Raw genomic sequence first — 19,405 nt, 5'->3', positions numbered from 1 at the left:
CAGTTTATTGTGAGGGGTTTCATCTTCAAGCAATTCCCCCCATCCCAATAAAACTCTCCGGGGAAAAATCTGGGGAGTTAAAATCGCTGATCCATGTACTGCCTTCTACTATTACACTTGCCCTTAAATTTTCAAGATCGTCGATACGTGTAGAAACATACTTTTCTTCTCATTCTTAGGAATCTTGCATCACCTGAACAGGGGGAAGTTTTTCTTTACCTTTTAATGAAACGGAAAAAGCCCGGGCGAAAGCGCGTTTTCGTTTCCTCTCCCGGGCAGGCCCTGCCGGGCCGCCGTAGCCGGCCTCGCGCGTCCTTGGTGGCGGTGAGGAGCCGCTGTCGGCGGGACTTCCGTGTTGGCGGGATTCTGAACGCTGCCATGGCTCAGACCGTGCAGAACGTTACATTGTCTCTCACTCTGCCCATCACGTGCCACATTTGCTTGGGGAAGGTAAAGGTTGATTCCGGGCACAGCTACGAAACGCGGTCGGGTATGAAGTGCCCTCCGGCGCCGGGAGCGGTCTCGATGCCGGGCGGGGATGGGGCGTGAGGCGCCGCGCTGGGAGAAGACGCTCACCCGCGTTCTCCTCACGCGGCGGGAGGCCGTGTCCCGGGGCCCAGCGGAGCATGCGGTGATTAGTGGGTTCATCTGGAAGCCTTGTAAAGGGGGATGACAGCGTCCCGGGGCCAGGCAGTGAGGCTGCACAGCGCCGGAGGCCTCACTGGGGCCGACGCGGGCCTTGGAGGGGCCGCAGCGGAATTGCTCCGCTGTGGCATTTTACCCCTTTTGCAACCCCGAGTGGAGAATGACCCTTGAAAGCACATTTCCTCGTAGCCTCATCTCAGGTTCATTAGACCCCTGTACAACCGGAGTGTTAGTGCTCCCGGGCCTGCTGTGCTATTTGGAGAATGTGGTCCATTTTAAGGTCTTTTCTTATTCTGGCCTCCAGGTTGGTCTTTGCTCCCGGGTCAAAATAAGAAAAGTAAATAGTTGATGTCCCTGGGTGGTATTTAAAATAAGAGGGATGGCCTTTAACTCCAACAGGGGATCCTTGGCCAGATAGAATCCTCTCTCTTTGTCATGCAGTAGGTGCCTAATGTATTTGTGAAACTGTGGGAGAAAGTACTTACGAATTAGAAACGGAGTTTTGAATGTTCTCAGGCCTTGGTCTCCCCTCTCTTTTTCGTTTTTGCATCCCATTCGGATTTTTAAAGAACCTTTTTTTTTTTTTTTTTTAATCTCGTGGATCAAGAAGGGGGAAGATACTGACACAATGAGTTTTTTTCCACCCTGAATGGTTTTTGATGTTTGTAGCGTGGCTGGGTTGAATTTCTCCCCACAGTGTAGACAGACTACACCCCCAGGCTTAGAATTGACTCTGCGAACTTAATGAAGCAAAGATTTGAGTGCCAGCCAGTTCTAGTTTGCGGTTCATTGTGCTGAGTTCAGGAAGTAGAAGGAAGTCAGGATTGGAAGCAACTGATAACTCTTGATACCAGTCCTAAAGAAATGCCAAGAGAAGCAGCCAGACGTGCTGTGAGAGGACATAATGGATGGCTTGATCAATTCTGATTAGAGAAGTCAAGGATGACCTGGGCACGGATGGTGTTTGAGCTGGCATTTGCCACCACTGCCAGCTTGCCAGGCTGGTGAAAGGAGGAAGTGATTTTTCTATTTGCTTCAGTCCTGTATATTTGATTTCTGATAAATTTCCCAGAAGTACCTGTTAAATTCTGAATGAATTTCCAATCGTAGTCTTAAAACTGACAGAAAAATATAGGGAGGTGACTTTCTTTTGGTCTTCATTGTACATGCTATACCTAGTTTCTGTTAGTAAGCTGACTTTTAAAATTGCATTGAGTTGCCTGGTTTACACTTACCAAATCTATGCTTTTTGTGTTTAACCAAATTGATATCAAATAGAATAGTGCTTTGCAGATTATAGAATGCTTTTGAATATATTTATTTTGTTTACTTCTCACACTAATGCTCTGAGATAGATGAGGGTTGGTTTTCTTTTTTTTTTTTTTTTAAATAAGGAAACAAAAGCTTAGAATCTCTAGTAGTGTGACTTCTGTCTTCAGTAGAATACAAAAACACCTGACCTCATCCATGCCACCAAACACTTTAGATGGGTTTTCCCCCACTCCCACCCAGTAGTGGTTAGTTTTATTCTAAAATAAGAATCAGATAATAAAAATTAAAGATTAGCAATTTGTAAACAGGCATATTTTCTGTTACAGAAGCAGAAAGGTGTGGGCCTGAGTGACTGAGTTCTTCAGACTAGTTGGGTTCTAATCTAGGTTCTGCCACTTACGGTTATATGGTCTTGTAAAAATTACTCTCTGGCCTCAGTTTCCTTATCTGTAAAATGGGAATGGTAATAATATCAACTCTCATCCTTATGTTTTGGGAAGGATAAAATCAAACATAAATGCTATTATAAAATCTGGTACATAGTAATATTCAGTAACTATTAACTTTTATTCTGGGCATTGAAATAGGCCCTCAAACTGAGAAAAATCATTCTTTTCCAGTGACTATTCCTTCCAGTTGCTTTTTGAATCCATTGCACTTCTGGAAATTGCCACAGTACATACAGGGATTTTAACTGGTTCCATGTGACTGTTGACTTTTCTAATCCAATCTGCTTGTGCTGCCTATTCTTCCACACATATAATATTTCTGGGGTACTAAATAAATAAAGTATTTTTCATTTGGAAAGAAATCTATTTTGGTCTAACTCCATAGTATTAAAAGTTCTGCTTAATGTGAAGGGCAAATTTTTTGACTGAAGTAACCAGAAATGAAACCGAGTTACCTACAATGAGGGGGTTCCAGCTTCTCACAGTGTCCAATAATAGTGTGGACTTTTTTTGCTAGGAATACTATCAAAAGGATCCTGTTTCATCAAGTACTGCATGCTTTGCTCTTCACCCATATTGTTGATTTAAATTTTTGAAAAGATAGGACTAGGGACAAGAATCTAATGCAACTTGGAGTCTTCACTTTGGGTTGCAAAAATTCATTTATCATTGTTCACTGGGGATTGCTGATTGGCGAGTAAGTCATTCATCCACCTTAGTAGATTGAGCCCATGTTTGAATCCTAATTTCCTCAAAGCTCCCAAGAGTGGGTTTATGAGACTTGTGTATTATGGTCACAAGTAATTTGCCATCTGGAATACAAGTTCTACATTTTTTTTCTCTTTTCCAAATTAAATTTGAAGAATATAGTCATTTGGTAATATTGTTTTTAGATACTTATAGTATAATAAAAAGATAAACTCAAAAAGTGTTGATAGAGCTCAGTAATTATCAGGGTTGGTATATAACAGCTGATGTATTTATTAATAGGATTCCAGTTTATCTATAAAGCATTTCTGTTAGGAATGAAGGTAGGAAAGGGGAAAGAGGGTAGGTAGGAATGAGGACCTCAATAAGTACATATTATTAACTGACTTATTTCATGTGGTTTTAAAGTTCTAGAATATAAATTCTGGCTCAGACCCAGAGGTTTCTTACAACATAGCAAGAACAATGCAGGAACTTTATTTTGAAGTTTCCAAATTCTCAAGTAGTGGGGCCCCTACCATAGTCATTGCTACACCACAGCCTTATCATTCTAGGTCTTTGTTAGGGAAACAAGATGTGACAAGAACAATAGTATTTCGGGAGATTAGGTTGACTCTTGTCCCTAGCAAGGATGCCAAAGAGGCAGAGGAATTGATATTAAGTATGATTGCCAGACTAGTTGATCAAGCTGATCTACAATTTCTTTACTCTTATCATCTCTTATTAGTGCACAGTCTCTTCTTTCAGGCACATATCCCCTATTTTTTATTCTCAGATTATTGTTTGTGAACCTTGCTGCAAGGAAGGAAGAACTGTTTTTTAACTAAAAAGAGTATGTGATTTTAAAGTGGAATAACGCTTAATGCAAATTCAGGATCTGTCATCATAACATGAATCATTATTTCTTTGAGTCTCAGTTTACAACTCCATTAACTTGTTAGGAAGATTGATTTGGATATCCTAGACCAATAGTTCTCAGTAGGGTGGAGGGAGATTTTGACCTATCTCTGACATTTGTTAATGTCTGAAGACATTTCTTATTGTTCATAGGAGGCTGCTACTGGTATCTACTTGGTGAAACCCAGGGATTCTGCTATCTAAACATCCTACAATATATACAGGACTTCCCCCTACAACAAAAAATTCTTTAGTCAGTGGTGCCCAAGATGAGAAAGCCTGTCCTAAATGACTGTATAATTCCTAGTAGCTGAGCCTAGGATGATATGGATATTAATCGACAACAACTTTAGTTGTGACTTTTCCAAGTATATTTGATGTTCTAAGAAAGGTTTTGGTCATAATCTCTCTTAAGATGGAAAAGATTCATATAAAAGAAATAAAATGACATAATAGGAAAACAGATTATAGGGTTGATTTTTTTTTTTTTTTTTTTTTTTTTTTGCACCAAGGACAGCACCCTCTGGTCTACTTCGTGTGAAGAGTCCACGTTTTATACCTTGCTGTTTTAACTCTTCCTCTTCTTCTTTCTCACCAGTCTTATGAAACATTACCTTAAAATATCATTTCAGCATGCTTTCTCTAGATGAATTTGGGATTATATATATCACTTGCATGCAGGTATAAATAAAAATGAAATGTGGTCTTGCATTTTTATTTCCTAACAGTGCCGTTTTTTTTCCCACAGATCCCATTTAAGAGTAAATTGGATAGATATAATGATTATTTCAATTGAGAGTATTTTATTGGAAGAGAATTAAGGGAGGGATACATTCTTTGTATTTTGTTATGCAAGCTACAGTCAAACAAATGACTAGTAACTTGTTTTAATAGTTCATTATGCTTTCTTTCAGTTCTAAGCTAAATTTATACCATTGTCTAGAAATCATCGTATGATAAATACCCCATGCAAGGAAATCAACTAGTAAACTGTTTCAAAAATCCAGCACAATGACAGTGATAATACTAGGTATCCAACAGTGCAAATGATTATCTTATGAGTGACATTGTTAATGGCCTTTAGTATACAGAGCCAACTAGTCTTGTCTGTGGTTGTTCTTCTGTATCATTTTAGCATGTTAAATGAAGACATTAAACTCCCTTCTCTTTGCACAGTTTATCAGTGGCCATTGATTTTTTTGCTTCTTGGGATACTTTTTGGGAATATTATCTCAGCTTTTCATTTTAGTACATCATAATTCACTTTTATTAGTCTTACAGTTTGCAAAGCATTGTACCAGATGCTCCATGTAGATAGAGTAGGACATTGCCACTGTCCCCGAGGATTCTGAAATCTAGTGGGGAAGGCAGAATATAAACAATTTTCTAAGCAAGGCACAATGCAGAAAGAAGTAAACATTAAGTAAGTTAGCGAGTACCCTATTAGACACAGTTATATTAGCTTCTTTCTGTTACTGTGACAAAATACCTGAAATAATAAGCTTATAAGTAAGAAAAGCTTATTTTGCTCCTACAGTTCTAGAGATTTCAGTCTATGACTGGCCTTGGTGCTTTGAACCTATGGCAGGCAGCACAGTACATCATGAGAGAAGTTTATGGTAGAGGAAGTTGCTAACCCCATGGCATCCAGTAAGCAAAGAGAGAAGGAGGAAGAGCTGGGATCCCAGTATCCCTTTCAAGGGCATTATCCTACGGAACTAACTTCCTTTCACTGCATCCCACCTCCTATAGGTTCTGCCACCTCCCAGTAGCACTATAAGCTTGGGACTAAGCCTTTAATATGTGGGTATTTGGGAGCTATGCATGATCCAAACTGTAGCATTCCACCCCTGGTTCCCAAGGTGCATGTCTGTCTCAGTGTAAAATGCATTCAACCTATCTCTAAGAGTCTCCAGAATCTTAACTGTTACAGCATTGCTTAAATGCTCCAAACCTTTCAAATCCAAAGTCTCCTCCTAGGCTCAAGGCAGACTCATCTATGAGCCCCTGTAAAGAAAAAAAATTAAATATTGCATACTTCCAAGATACAATGGCATGGGGAACACTACCATTCCAAAAGCAAGGAATAGGGTCATAGAAAGGAAGGATTTGATTAAAGCGACACAAAACCTAGTAGAGTTAAGTTCTAATGCTCCATATTTCACATTAAGTCCTAATGGTCCACGTCTAACATTCTGAATGGGCACACTATGGTAGAGTATGAGCTCCAAAAGCTTGGGCAGCCCAGTTCTTATGACCTTGCTGGGTGCAGCCCATATAATCAATCATTCTCTTGGGCTGGTTCTGCTCACTGCCTATAGCTTTCCTGGGCAGGTATTTCTTGTTCCTGGCATCTCTAATTTTCCAGGAACTTTATTGCAGCTTCACACATCTCCCTTTCAGGTCCTACATGTAGGGGGCTAAAACACTGCCTGGCTTCCTAGGCTTTCCTTTGAAATCTTTGTGGAAGCCTCTACAGACACGCTTACTCTTAAATTCTGCATACCTAAAAAACTAGTATCATTTGGATGATGCTAGGGCCTGTTGCTGCTCCAAACACAGCTGCAGTAGTCTCAGAGTGCCTTGACAGCTGAAAAAGGGGAAACAAATTCTGGTAAAACAATTCTGTAGGTGGCTCTGTGTGAGCAGGGCACCCTAACCCTCTTACAGTCGTTGAAACAAGTTTGCACATTTATGCCTTTTAGCCCATGATGGGTGGCATCTTGCTGATGCCTGAGATGCCTTCATGGTATCTTTCATATTCTCAGTGTGAAATACTGGACTACTTTTTAATGGTGCTTATCTTTTAGCAACTGTACCTTACTTGGCAGCACCTTTAAAAGTCCTCCTTTTCTGGGCAAACTACATCTTCCAAATTCTTCGTTTCTGTTCTTTCCTCTTGATTCCCACGATATTTGCCTAAAAGCAGGTGGTAATACCTATGCTGCCGCCTGAATGCTGTACTGCCTTAAAAATTTCCTCTGCCAAATAAACTAGACCATCATCTTTTTGGGGGGTGGGGGTTACTGGGGTTTGAACTCAGGGGCATTCGTCCACTGAGTCACATCCTCAGCCCTATTTTGTATTTTACTTAGAGACAGGGTCTCACTGAGTTGCTTAGCATCTTGCTTTTTTGATGATGCTGGCTTTTTAAAAAAATGTATTTATTCTAATTTGTTATTCATGGCAGCAGATTGCATTTTAATACATAGTACACATATAGAACACAATTTTTCATATCTCTGGTTGTTCACAAAGTAGAGTCACACCATTTGTGTCTTCATACCCATACTTAAGTTAATGATGTCAACCTCATTCCACCATCTTTCCTACCCCCTTGCCCCCTCCCTTTCTCTCCCCCCCCCTTGTCCTATCTAAAGTTCCTCCATTCCTCTCATGCTCCCCCCTCCATCCCCATTATGGATTAGCATCCACGTATCAGAGAAAACATTTGGCCTTTGGTTTTATTGGATTGGCATACTTCACTTAGCATAGTATTCTTCAACTCCATCCATTTACCTGCAAATGCCATGATTTTATTCCTTTTTAGTGCTGAGTAATATTTCATTGTGTAGTTTTTTATTGTAGAGGTCTTTCACTCTTGCATTGACTCCAAAGTATTTACATTTTTTTGAGGCTATTGTAAATGGGGTGGTTTTCCTAGTTTCTCTTTCAGAGGATTTGTCACTGATGTACATAAATGCCTTTGATTTATGGGTATTGGTTTTATATCCTGCTATTTTGCTGAATTTATTTATTAGTTCTAGAAGTTTTTGGTAGCATTTTTTTTTTTTTGATCCTCTAGGTGTAGAATCATGTCATTGGCAGATAGTGATAGTTTGAGTTCTTCTTTCCTATTTGTATCCTTTTAATTTCTTTCATCTGTCTAATTGCTCTGGCTAGAGTTTCAAGAACTATGTTAAATAGAAGTGGTGAAAGAGCGCATCCCTGTCTTGTTCCAGTTTTTAGAAGGAATGCTTTCACTTTTTCTCCATTTAGAATGATGTTGTGGTGGGGCCTAGCATAGATAGCTTTTACAATGTTGAGATATATTCCTGTTATCCCTAGTTTTTCTAGTGTTTTGAACATGAAGGGCTGCTATATTTCGTTGAATGCTTTTTCTGCATGTATGGAGATGATCATGAGAGTCTTATCTTTAAGTCTATTGGTGTGATGAATTACATTGAGGTTGGCTTTGAAGTCGTGATCCTCTTGCCTTAGCCTCTGAAGCCGCTGGGATTACAGGCATGAACCATTGAGCACATCTAGACCATCATCTTTAAACTCCACCTCCTACAAAGTCTGTACATATACAGTAAAGCCAAATTCTTTGCTACAAAGTAAAAAAGGTAGCCTTTAGTCCAATTCCTAATAAAGTTTTTATTTCTCTCTGAAAGCTCATAAGCATAACCTTTACTATCACAGTTCTTTACTTGTACATTTCTATCAGCATTCTGGTCTTCTGAATCTCACAATAAGCTCCACTTACAGCTTTCTATGCTTTTTCTAGCCTGCTCCTTCAAACTTTTCCAAACTCCTTATACAAACCAGTTCCAAAGATTTCTGAACCACATCATCAACATATATAGTCACAGCAATGAACCCACATTTGGTACTGACTTTATGTGTTAGTTTTCCATTACTGTAACAAAATATGTGAGATAATCTGCTTAAAAGGAGGGAGGGTTTATTTTGGCATATAGTTATGGAAGTTTCTGTTCATGATTGGTTGGCTGTGTTGCTTGGGCAAGGCAACATATTGTATGTTGTGCTTAGTGGAGCAAGCTGCGCTCCTCATAGCAGCTGGGAAGCAGAGAGAGAAGAAGGGTCTGGGGTCCCAATGTCTCCTTCAGGTCCATTCAAGTGATCTAATTCCCCCTAGTGCCTACTTCTTAAAGGTTTTAGCACCTTCCAATATTTCCAGACTGGTGACCAAACTTTAACATATGGACCTTTTGGGGGACACTTTTCTAAACTGAAGTTATGGTTAATCCTAAAAATCATTAGTGAAGGCTTTGCAGAGGAGTTATCATTTGATTTATATTTAAAAGGTGAGAGGGATTTTATTTTGGTTTTCTCGGGAGGATGGAGAGGCCAATAAGACATAACAAGCTAAAAAGGAGAGCTCCATAAATAGGAGCCTCTACTGTCTATTTTTGTGAACATCAAGTAGATCTGTGTTGTTGAAATGTACCTTGTATCAAATACTGAAATGGCAGATCAAGGTAAATGCCTTTTTAAGAACTAGATATATTCTTCTTATGCTATACTTAAAATTATAAGTAGGGAAAACTCCTTGCTATCTTGCTAGAGAGCAGTGAAAGCTATTGATTTATACTTAGAAAGGTAGCTCTGGAATCAGTGTGAAAGGTGGACAGATGTGAACATTTATGGGAGAAGATCATTGTAATAGATCAGATATAAAAGAATGAGAACCTAAACTCATTATTGGGGTGAAGAACGTTTGGGTATAAATTTGCCATGCAACGGCTATTCTGAGGTGTACATTTTCCCCTTATTCTAATATGTCTGAACTCTAGTTGCATCTTACAAGTGAGTGATTGTATCTTGTAATTGTAATCAGCAATGTTTTTCATTCTTTTCTCTTAGTGGTACATAAAATATTGGTGAAACTTAAGAATGTATACCTTCTTACACCTAATATATAATATAGAATTTGGTGATGAATTGGATAATGAGGATAGGTAAAAGAGGTTAGTAAAAGGCAGCTCTTTTTTAGCCCAAGTAAAAAAGTGGTGATGCCATCAACTTAGGAAGTTGTGCAGGTGCAGGAAGAAGAGTGTGTGGAGGAGATCAAGGTTTATTTTGAACATGTAATGGCAGAGGAAGCTGTAGGATCCTCATAATGATTTGGCTCTTGAGTTATATAGTTAATAGACTTGCTATTTTGTCTGTATTCAGGGAGGAGGGATTGCTATGTGAAAGTATCTGGGCTACCATCCATTATTTGTTTTTAAACCACACCTAAATGAAAAGGGTACCTAATTTTCAGAGGCAAAAATTGATGCTCAGAATAATAAAAGTGCTTACCCAAGGTAGCATAACTCAGTAAATGAGAGAGATGGAGTTGTCTCCAGGTTTGTTTGTAGAAGCCTAAGCTCTGTTTCTTATCAAGGTCCAGTTATAGAGAAGTTGAGTTGTTACATAAAGCTGATATTAATGCCATGTGGCACATGAGATTAAGAAAAATAAGAGAGGGGGGAGGGAGGGAGAGATGGGCAGGCATGCATGAATATCAGATAAGATGGCCTGGGAAAAATGTTAGGAAAAGTAATTGTGCCACCTCAGTATCTTGACTGTATGCATTTTACTCTCTGATTCTGTTTCCATTATACTCTCCAGCATTACTCCAGCCTTATTGAAATGTATCCATTGACTCTATCACTTTTCACTATCATCATTACCACTTAAATACTCAGTTCACTTATTATTTGTGGTCATCTATTATTATTAGTCCTTTTTCTCTCCATTTCTCCTTGGCAAAATCTCAACTCTGGGTAAACTGAACTAATTATCTAATTTCCTGCCTGAACTAAGCAGCTAAATATTGCTAAGAAAAATAAACACCTGTGCTAATTAGTCTTACTTTGCATTCAAAACCACAGACCTTAAATAGGAACTCAACAATGTAAAGAAGTCCTGCTACATGTCTCTAATAAACTTTCTCATTTTCAAAATAACTGCTTTATTCTCCTTTTTTTCAAATCTATATCCCATCTCCCTTCTCACTTTCAGCCGATATCCTCACTTCACATTTAATGACAAAATATAAACAACTGGGACAGTTGGAATATGAATAAATTCCCTCCTCTTTCCCATTAATAGATCTTTAGTCCCTTACTATTTGTTCTCACACTTCCTGCTTTCCCTTCCATTAAAAAGGAAGACAGTTAGTTGCTCACTCCTAAAAAGACAAAATCTCCTCTTGTGCTTTAAATTCCATTCTCCTTTACACAGAAATTTTTCTGTCTCTACTGCAAGATTCCTTCTCCCCTTCACTACTGATATTCCCTTTTTACTGTATCATTCCCTTTGGCTTTCCTGACTGTGGTCTAATGAATTAGTTTGCTCTCTCCTTTGCATCAGAATATGAAAGAATTGTCTGTATTCATCTTATCATTGTCTCTCAACATCCAGATTTCCATCCCCACCAGTTGCTGAAACAGGGCTTTTTAGCAACAGATCACAGTGACTTCCGTGCAGTTAAATCCTATAGTCTCATCTCAGTTCACATCAAACTCAATATCTCATCAATATTTTACATATTTGGACACTGTCTCCCTCTTAACACATTCTTATCTTAACTTCTATGATACTGTTTTCTGTTTCTGATATGACAGGGCCCCCTTCTCCCAGTTTCTTTTGCTCCTTATTCCTTCTTTTTCTCTACTTAGTGAAATGTCCCCCATCCCTGCTGTTTTGTCCATATTGGGCACCTGCTCCAGTGACTTTAAATGCCATTATCTTTTATACCACTGACTCTCAAAACTTACCAAGGCAAGACTAGACTTATGCACTTAATTTTTTTTCATGGTGGGGGGTGTACAGGGGATTGAACTCAGGGGCATTCGACCACTGAGCCATATTCCCAGTCATATTTTGTATTTTATTTAGAGACAGGGTCTCACTGAGTTACTTAGTGCCTCACCATTGCTGAGGTGGCTTTGAACTCTTGATCCTCCTGCCTCAGCTTCCTGAGCTTCTGGGATTACAGGCATGCATCATCACACCCAGCTGAGACTTATACACTAAATTATGGGGTTGGCATCACAAATTTCACATGACTGAAACCAAATTCTTGATTTTTACCATGTATGAAACTTGCTCCTTCATCTTTGGAACCTTAGTAAATGATAACACCAACCACTGAGGAGCTTAAAACCATTTTTAAGATTGGTGAGCCACTGAAATTTTTGAGGGGAACAAATACATATAAAATACTGAATGCTTTTAAACGTATTTCTCGTAGGGAGTAGCATTTTAAAGCCCTTTTTATAATGTGTAATTTTATATCTTAAACATTGGATTTCATCCATTTTTAGATGAGTTTATGACATAAAAGTAAATTAAGTCACCATTATAAAAATAGCTACCAGTTCAAGGAGATAACTCTTTCTTCCTTAACTGAGCTTTGTAATTTGGGGGGAATAAGGTACTACTAGGAATAATATAGGGTACTACTAGGAATATTATAGGTCCAGGAAGGGTGACAGAATAGATATGACATTACCTTCCTGGTATTTAGTTTGGGCTTTTGTACTTCCAAAAAATTTCATGATATGCAAATGAAATTAAAACATGCATGAACACATTATAATGTAGACTTTAAAATCGCCTGAATTTTTAAGGAAAAAAAAATGCAACCAAAGTTCAGATTTGCCAGCCACTTCATATTAACCAGAGAATGCCTCACAGATTTTATGCGTGGCTGCTGCTAGGAGCATTTTCGAAACAAGAGTTTTAGACATGGTACTTCATGGTTTGTTTGTTTGTTTGTTTGTTTGTTTTTTAATTTTTTTTATTGGTTGTTCAAAACATTATAAAGCTCTTGACATATCATATTTCATACATTAGATTCAAGTTGGTTATGAACTCCCAATTTTACCCCAAATACAGATTGCAGAATCACATCGGTTACACATCCACATTTTTACATAATGCCCTATTAGTAACTGTTGTATTCTGCTACCTTTCCTATCCTCTACCATCCCCCCTCCCTCCCCTCCCATCTTCTCTCTCTACCCCATCCACTGTAATTCATATCTCTCCTTGTTTATTTTCCCATTCCCCTCACAACCTCTTATATGTAATTTTGTATAACAATGAGGGTCTCCCTCCATTACCATGCAATTTCCCTTTTCTCTCCCTTTCCATCCCACCTCATGTATCTGTTTAATGTTAATCTTTTCTTCCTGCTCTTCCTCCCTGCTCTGTTCTTAGTTGCTCTCATTATATCAAAGAAGACATTTGGTATTTGTTTTTTAGGGATTGGCTAGCTTCACTAAGCATAATCTGCTCTAGTGCCATCCATTTCCCTGCAAATTCTATGATTTTGTCATTTTTTAGTGCTGCGTAATACTCCATGGTGTATAAATGCCACATTTTTTTTATCCATTCATCTATCGAAGGGCATCTGGGTTGGTTCCACAGTCTAGCAATTGTGAATTGTGCTGCTATGAACATCGATGTAGCAGTATCCCTGTAGTACGCTCTTTTAAGGTCTTCAGGGAAAAGTCCAAGAAGGGCAATAGCTGGGTCAAATGGTGGTTCCATTCCCAGCTTTCCCAGGAGTCTCCATACTGTTTTCCAGATTGGCCGCACCAGTTTGCAGTCCCACCAGCAATGTACAAGAGTACCCTTTTCCCCACATCCTCTCCAGCACTTGTTGTTGTTTGACTTCATAATGGCTGCCAATCTTACTGGAGTGAGATGGTATCTTAGGGTGGTTTTGATTTGCATTTCTCTGACTGCTAGAGATGATGAGCATTTTTTCATGTACTTGTTGATTGATTGTATGTCCTCCTCTGAGAAGTGTCTGTTCAGGTCTTTGGCCCATTTGTTGATTGGGTTATTTGTTTTCTTATTGTTTAATTTTTTGAGTTCTTTGTATACTCTGGATATTAGGGCTCTATCTGAAGTGTGAGGAGTAAAAATTTGTTCCCATGATGTAGGCTCCCTATTTACCTCTTTTATTGTTTCTCTTGCTGAGAGAAAACTTTTCAGTTTAAGTAAGTCCCATTTGTTGATTTTTGTTATCAACTTTTGTGCTATGGGTGTCCTATTAAGGAATTTGGAGCCCGACCCTACAATATGTAGATCGGAGCCAACTTTTTCTTCTATCAGACGCAGAGTCTCTGATTTGATATCTAGCTCCTTGATCCACTTTGAGTTAACTTTTGTGCATGGCGAGAGGAGGGGATTCAGTTTCATTTTGTTGCATATGGATTTCCAGTTTTCCCAGCACCATTTGTTGAAGATGCTATCCTCCCTCCATTGCATGCTTTTAGCTCCTAGGAAAGGAAGAACTTAAATTATCACTATTTGCAGATGACATGATTCTATACCTAGAAGACCCAAAAGGGTCTACAAAAAAACTACTAGAACTAATAAATGAATTCAGCAAAGTGGCAGGATATAAAATCAACATGCATAAATCAAAGGCATTTCTGTATATCAGCGACAAAACTTCTGAAACGGAAATGAGGAAAAACACTCCATTCACAATATCCTCAAAAAAAATAAAATACTTGGGAATCAACCTAACAAAAGAGGTGAAAGATTTATATAATGAAAACTACAAAACCCTAAAAAGAGAAGTAGAAGAAGATCTTAGAAGATGGAAAAATATACCCTGTTCATGGATAGGCAGAACTAACATCATCAAAATGGCGATATTACCAAAAGTTCTCTATAGGTTTAATGCAATGCCAATCAAAATCCCAACGGCATTTCTTGTAGAAATGGATAAAGCAATCATGAAATTCATATGGAAAAATAAAAGACCCAGAATAGCAAAAGCAATTCTAAGCAGGAAGTGCGAATCAGGCGGTATAGCGATACCAGACTTAAAACTATATTACAGAGCAATAGTAACAAAAACAGCATGGTACTGGTACCAAAACAGGAGGGTGGACCAATGGTACAGAATAGAGGACACAGAGACTAATCCACAAAGCTACAACTATCTTATATTTGATAAAGGAGCTAAAAGCATGCAATGTTTGTTTGTTTTTTTAAAAGAATCTTGTCAAACCCTTTGAATTGAATGAATTAGATTTCTCCAAGAGCAAGTTTAAATTCATCTTCAATAATCTTCTCTATTTAGTTTTCTTGGATTCGTGTTTATAATCAAGGGAGTAGCAAAGTGTTTGGAAAGCCAGACTGAAACCAGACAGATCTTTGCAATGAGACTAAAATGATTACCTGCCTGCCCGTGATTTTGTTTTGGCTGTGTAGACCCATTCCAAATGAATAAATACTCAGTAGTCTTTTAGGGCAGACACAGTGGCACAAGGAAAGTGGTTTGTGGTAATACTCTATCTTCATTCTCCCTCTAATTCTGCTTTCCCTTAATCTTCTAGTCTCCTCCCCAGTGCAGAAGACCTTATTACTGGTATTGTTATTATTAGAACAGGAAAATATTGAAAATGGCTGCAGAATATTTTGAATCCTATAGTGGAAATATCATGTTGATCAAATGAAAGCCTAAGTCTTTCTGTGCTGTTTTTGTTTTTATTGTTAAATTAATGCTATTTGAAAAATATTAAGTCATGATTCCCTTGTGGCGAGTTCATCAACTAATAAAATTACTGCCTTAATAGTAATTAATTCATTAAATAAATCAATTAAACCAATATTTATTGAGTACCTACTAAGTACTTATCTAACTTATAGGTACCAGCAATTTAGGGATGAATGAGACTGGTAAAGAAAAATCTGATATGAGTAAAGTTAAAAAAGGGATGTGATGTGGCTCAAGCGGTAATGTGGGGGCGCTGGGTTCCATCCTCAGCACCACATAAAATAAAGATGTTGTGTCCACCGAAAACTGAAAAATAAATATTAAAAAATTCTCTCTCTCTCTCTTTCTCTCTCTCTCTCTCTCTCTCTCTCTCTCTCTCTCTTCTCTCTCTTTCTTAAAAAAAGTGAGTAAAATGATGCTCAAAGGTCACTGACTTAAAAAAAAAAAGTTTGAGTTAACAAAGTTTATTTGAGTAAGAAAATGGTTCTAGAACAGGCAGCATTCTGGACCCAAGTTGGTTTAGAATGCCCTGCTCCATCGTGTATAAGGCTATATACAGTTCATTACTAGAGAAAAAGCAGCCATCTGTTGCAAGAATATACTCTACTTTTCTCTTTTTCCTTTGACAAAACTGCAACATTCAAAATACTCCAGTATGAACTCAGCACAAGCTACCTAATTTCTTCATACTTTGTCTTCCTTACTTGTAACATATATTTACTATATTTAGTTCATACAGCTGTGGTTTGTAAACAACAGAAAGAGACATAATGTACATGTGGAAGCCCTTCATAAAATATGACTATGTAAATGTAAGGTATGTCCACATTTAAATGGAGTCAGGAATTTGTGTATTTCGTGTAAATACACATGTAAAATAAAATAGTCTGAGGAAAAAATGTCCTAACCTTAGTGGAACCAAAAAACAAAAAATATTCAATTTTTTTTTGTTTTACCATGAATGTGGTTAAGTATAGAATAATGCATCTCATAAATATGTCAAGAATTTCAGCTGCTATAACCAACTATTTTAGCTAGCATCTGTTATGCATATATAAGAAATGATATGGCCAAGATAATCAGCATTTTGAAGTCCTAGATATTCCCTGCTAAACACTCACTGTTCTATACTCTAAAGAAGCAATTTGTTTGCTTTGCACTAAACTATATAGGGAATCTAGTTATGACTGTTGCCTATACTAAAAGTAATGTCTCTTTTTTCAAAGGTACGCCAGCCTGTCATTTGCATCAACAACCATGTGTTTTGTTCTATTTGTATTGATTTGTGGTTGAAGAATAATAGCCAGTGTCCAGCTTGCCGAGTCCCTATTACTCCTGAAAATCCTTGCAAGGAGATTATCGGTAAGGACCTATTTTATACACCGAGGAATAGATTTGAAATGTTTTCCAAGTTATGTATATTTGGGAGAAGATTGAAATAGTTTTCAATGGTGTTATTTAGCCAACATCATACTAGATAAATTAGTAATTTGTATAATGTATATGTGGAGCAACTGAAGGGCACAAAGCACTATGAGAGATGCTAGGAGAAATAACTCTTGGAGCTTCATGGGACTTACCAGTAAAGACTGTGCATGTGGACCAAAATATTAATCATTTAAAGCAGCAAAGCAGATGCTAAGGTCCAAAAAATAATATAAGGCCTGAAGAGTTTTGGCAGAAACATTCAGTTAGCAACATTGAAGAAGGCTTCATGAAGTAGTTGGACATTTAAGGATGTGTAAAATTTCAACTAATGAAAATTAAGTGAGGCATAGGAGAGCATATCATGCAGTGACATGAACAATATAGAATAATAAGCCTGTTTTTGGAAATGATCAGTAATTTAGTTTGGATCTGACTAGTGAAATAAGATTGAAAAGGTAAATTGAGACTAGTGTAGAGGAACTCAAATGACAGCTAAATCAAGGACCTGGGTGGGAAGAAGGGAGAAGAGGGCAAAACACCCCTGAGTTCAGTCCCCATTAAAATAGGAAGGAAGGAGAAGGTAGGGAGAAATAAAGAGAAAAAGAGAGAGTGTGAGAGAGAAGAGAAGAGAAAGAAATAATTTAAAGGGCCTTTTGGTGTTTGGTAGTTTTTTTTTTTTCCATATATGTTATTTCTTTTAGATTATAAAAATTAAAATAATTTTTGTTTGCTTTAGGAAACACTTAAAGTCAATCTATAATTATCCACATATAGAAAGCATTTTTCAGAAAGCTTAAGTCATTGTAATAGTCCTAAGTTAGGGAAAATTGACTTTAAATAAGATTTTTACAGTGAAAATGGAAAGGAAGATATATGCTGGACAGCAAAAGAAGAACTGGTAGGACTTTGGCAATAAAGATCCAAAGAAAGAATCAAAGTTGGCTCCAAGATTTCTTTCCTACCTTATAAAACATGGCAGATGACTAATTCTCTGCTGTGTTGCATTTTGTGGGGTTAAATTTTTCCTTCTCTATGTATTTACCTACTGAACTTCACCGAGGAATCAGGTCTTTTCTTACAGAATATAAGTTGTGTTTTTTAAATTTTTTTGTAGTTGTAGACAGACAGAATGCCTTCATTTTTTTCATTTTTATGTAGTGCTAAGGATCCAACCCAGTGCCTCACACATGCTAGGGAAGTGCTCTGCCGCTGAACTACAGACCCAGAATATGAGTTTTGATAATTAAAATAATCTGAATGCTTTTAACCCTCAGCTTTTCTACACAGGCCTCCTCCTTCCTTCATTCATTCATATCTCAGTGATATTTTGTAAATTTTCTCAAGTAAAATAGTTGATCCATCATTGATTTGATAGAATGTCTTGAAAAAGAACATCCATAAAATGCCTTCACTGTCATGACACTAAAAAGCAAGGAAGGTAACCACAGCAGAAATGAAAAACTCCTAGAATTCATATTGTATATATTTCTAACAAGTCATGCATATAATTAACGCTGTGACTCATAATCCATTGTAAGTACATTATTAGAATCAGTGAAAAATATGCATTAATTTTTTTAGTTGTGTTACCAGTAACCAAGCATGTTTGAATACCTTGGTTATAATTATTTATACAAACATATATTTAATCGTTGACAAAGTATAGTAATTGGTTTTATTATTATTTAACAGTTTTCTAGCTTTCAGGTTTTCAGTAGTCCAAATGTGAAAATTAATAACACATAGTCCTTTTCCCTACTGAGTTTTTTCTAGTATGACATATAGATAAACAAACACAATATGATATTTTACTGAAGGCATTTATTATGGTGTTATTTGATTATTTGTTTTTCCCAGAATTAAGATAGAGAATAGGCCTAGATGGCAGCCCAAAATTGGTGTGAAAGAGAAAATGTAGATATTAAACTGGTGAACTATATAAAATAAGAAAAAGGTTCATTTTCATTTTGCCAAAATCAGAATTTTTTAAAAAAGGATTTTTTTCTTTTTTTTCTTTTTCCTTATAGGAGGAACAAGTGAAAGTGAACCTATGCTAACTCATACAGTCAGGAAGCACCTTCGGAAAACTAGACTTGAATTACTCCATAAAGAATATGAGGTAAACATTAATTGAATTTTAAAATTATGTCAGCAGTGAATTTGAAGTAAAATTGAAATACCTCAGTCCTCAGACTTCTTAGAATAAATATCCAGTGAACCATTCTTTTGAATTCCAGTTAGAAAAATATACTTTATTTAGCCAGGCGAAGTGGTGCACGCCTGTATCTCAGTGGCTTAGGAGGCTGAGGCAGGAAGATTGCAAATTTAAAACCAGCCTCAGCAACTTAGTGAGGCCCTAAGCAATTTAGCGAGACCCTGTCTCAAGAAAAAAAAAAAAAGAGTGAAGGATGGGGCTTAGTGGTTAAGTGTCCTGAGTTCAATCCCTGGTACTGAAAAAATAATAGTAATAATAACTTGTTTGGCAAATTCTTTTTCTTTTTCCTTTTTCTATTTTAAATAAGGAAGATTTAAAAAATTTTTTTTTAATTTTATGTAAGTACCAAGTAAGGGAAGAAAGGAGAAGAAAAAGATTCCAAGGGAAAGGAAGATATGAAAGCAGAAAGCATTCCCCCACCATTTTTTAATTTAAAATTTATACCTCTATAGACAAGTTAAAATTAAAACCTCTATTTCCCTTAAGAAGTTGGGAGATAAAGAAACCATCATTTGAAAGTCCTCCTGA

General features: G+C 37.3%; 1 protein-coding gene across 1 annotated transcript in view; it reads left to right on the top strand.

The window, feature by feature from the left end:
- Nucleotides 1-300: 300 nt before the first annotated feature.
- Obi1 (ORC ubiquitin ligase 1) overlaps nucleotides 301-19,405 on the top strand; it is a 47,995-nt gene continuing 28,890 nt past the window's right edge. The window contains exons 1-3 of the mRNA XM_046447186.2: nucleotides 301-450; nucleotides 16,461-16,596; nucleotides 18,690-18,781. Of these exons, the coding sequence (XP_046303142.1) occupies nucleotides 379-450; nucleotides 16,461-16,596; nucleotides 18,690-18,781 (300 nt within the window). The 5' untranslated portion in view covers nucleotides 301-378. The remainder of the gene's footprint in view (nucleotides 451-16,460; nucleotides 16,597-18,689; nucleotides 18,782-19,405) is intronic.

The sequence above is a fragment of the Marmota monax genome, unplaced genomic scaffold (genome assembly GCF_021218885.2).
Source record: "Marmota monax isolate L192 unplaced genomic scaffold, Marmota_monax_Labrador192_F-V1.1 WCK01_AAM20220418_F8-fsc00043, whole genome shotgun sequence".
Taxonomy (NCBI): Eukaryota; Metazoa; Chordata; class Mammalia; order Rodentia; family Sciuridae; genus Marmota; species Marmota monax.
This window is presented reverse-complemented; position numbering and strand designations above follow the sequence as displayed.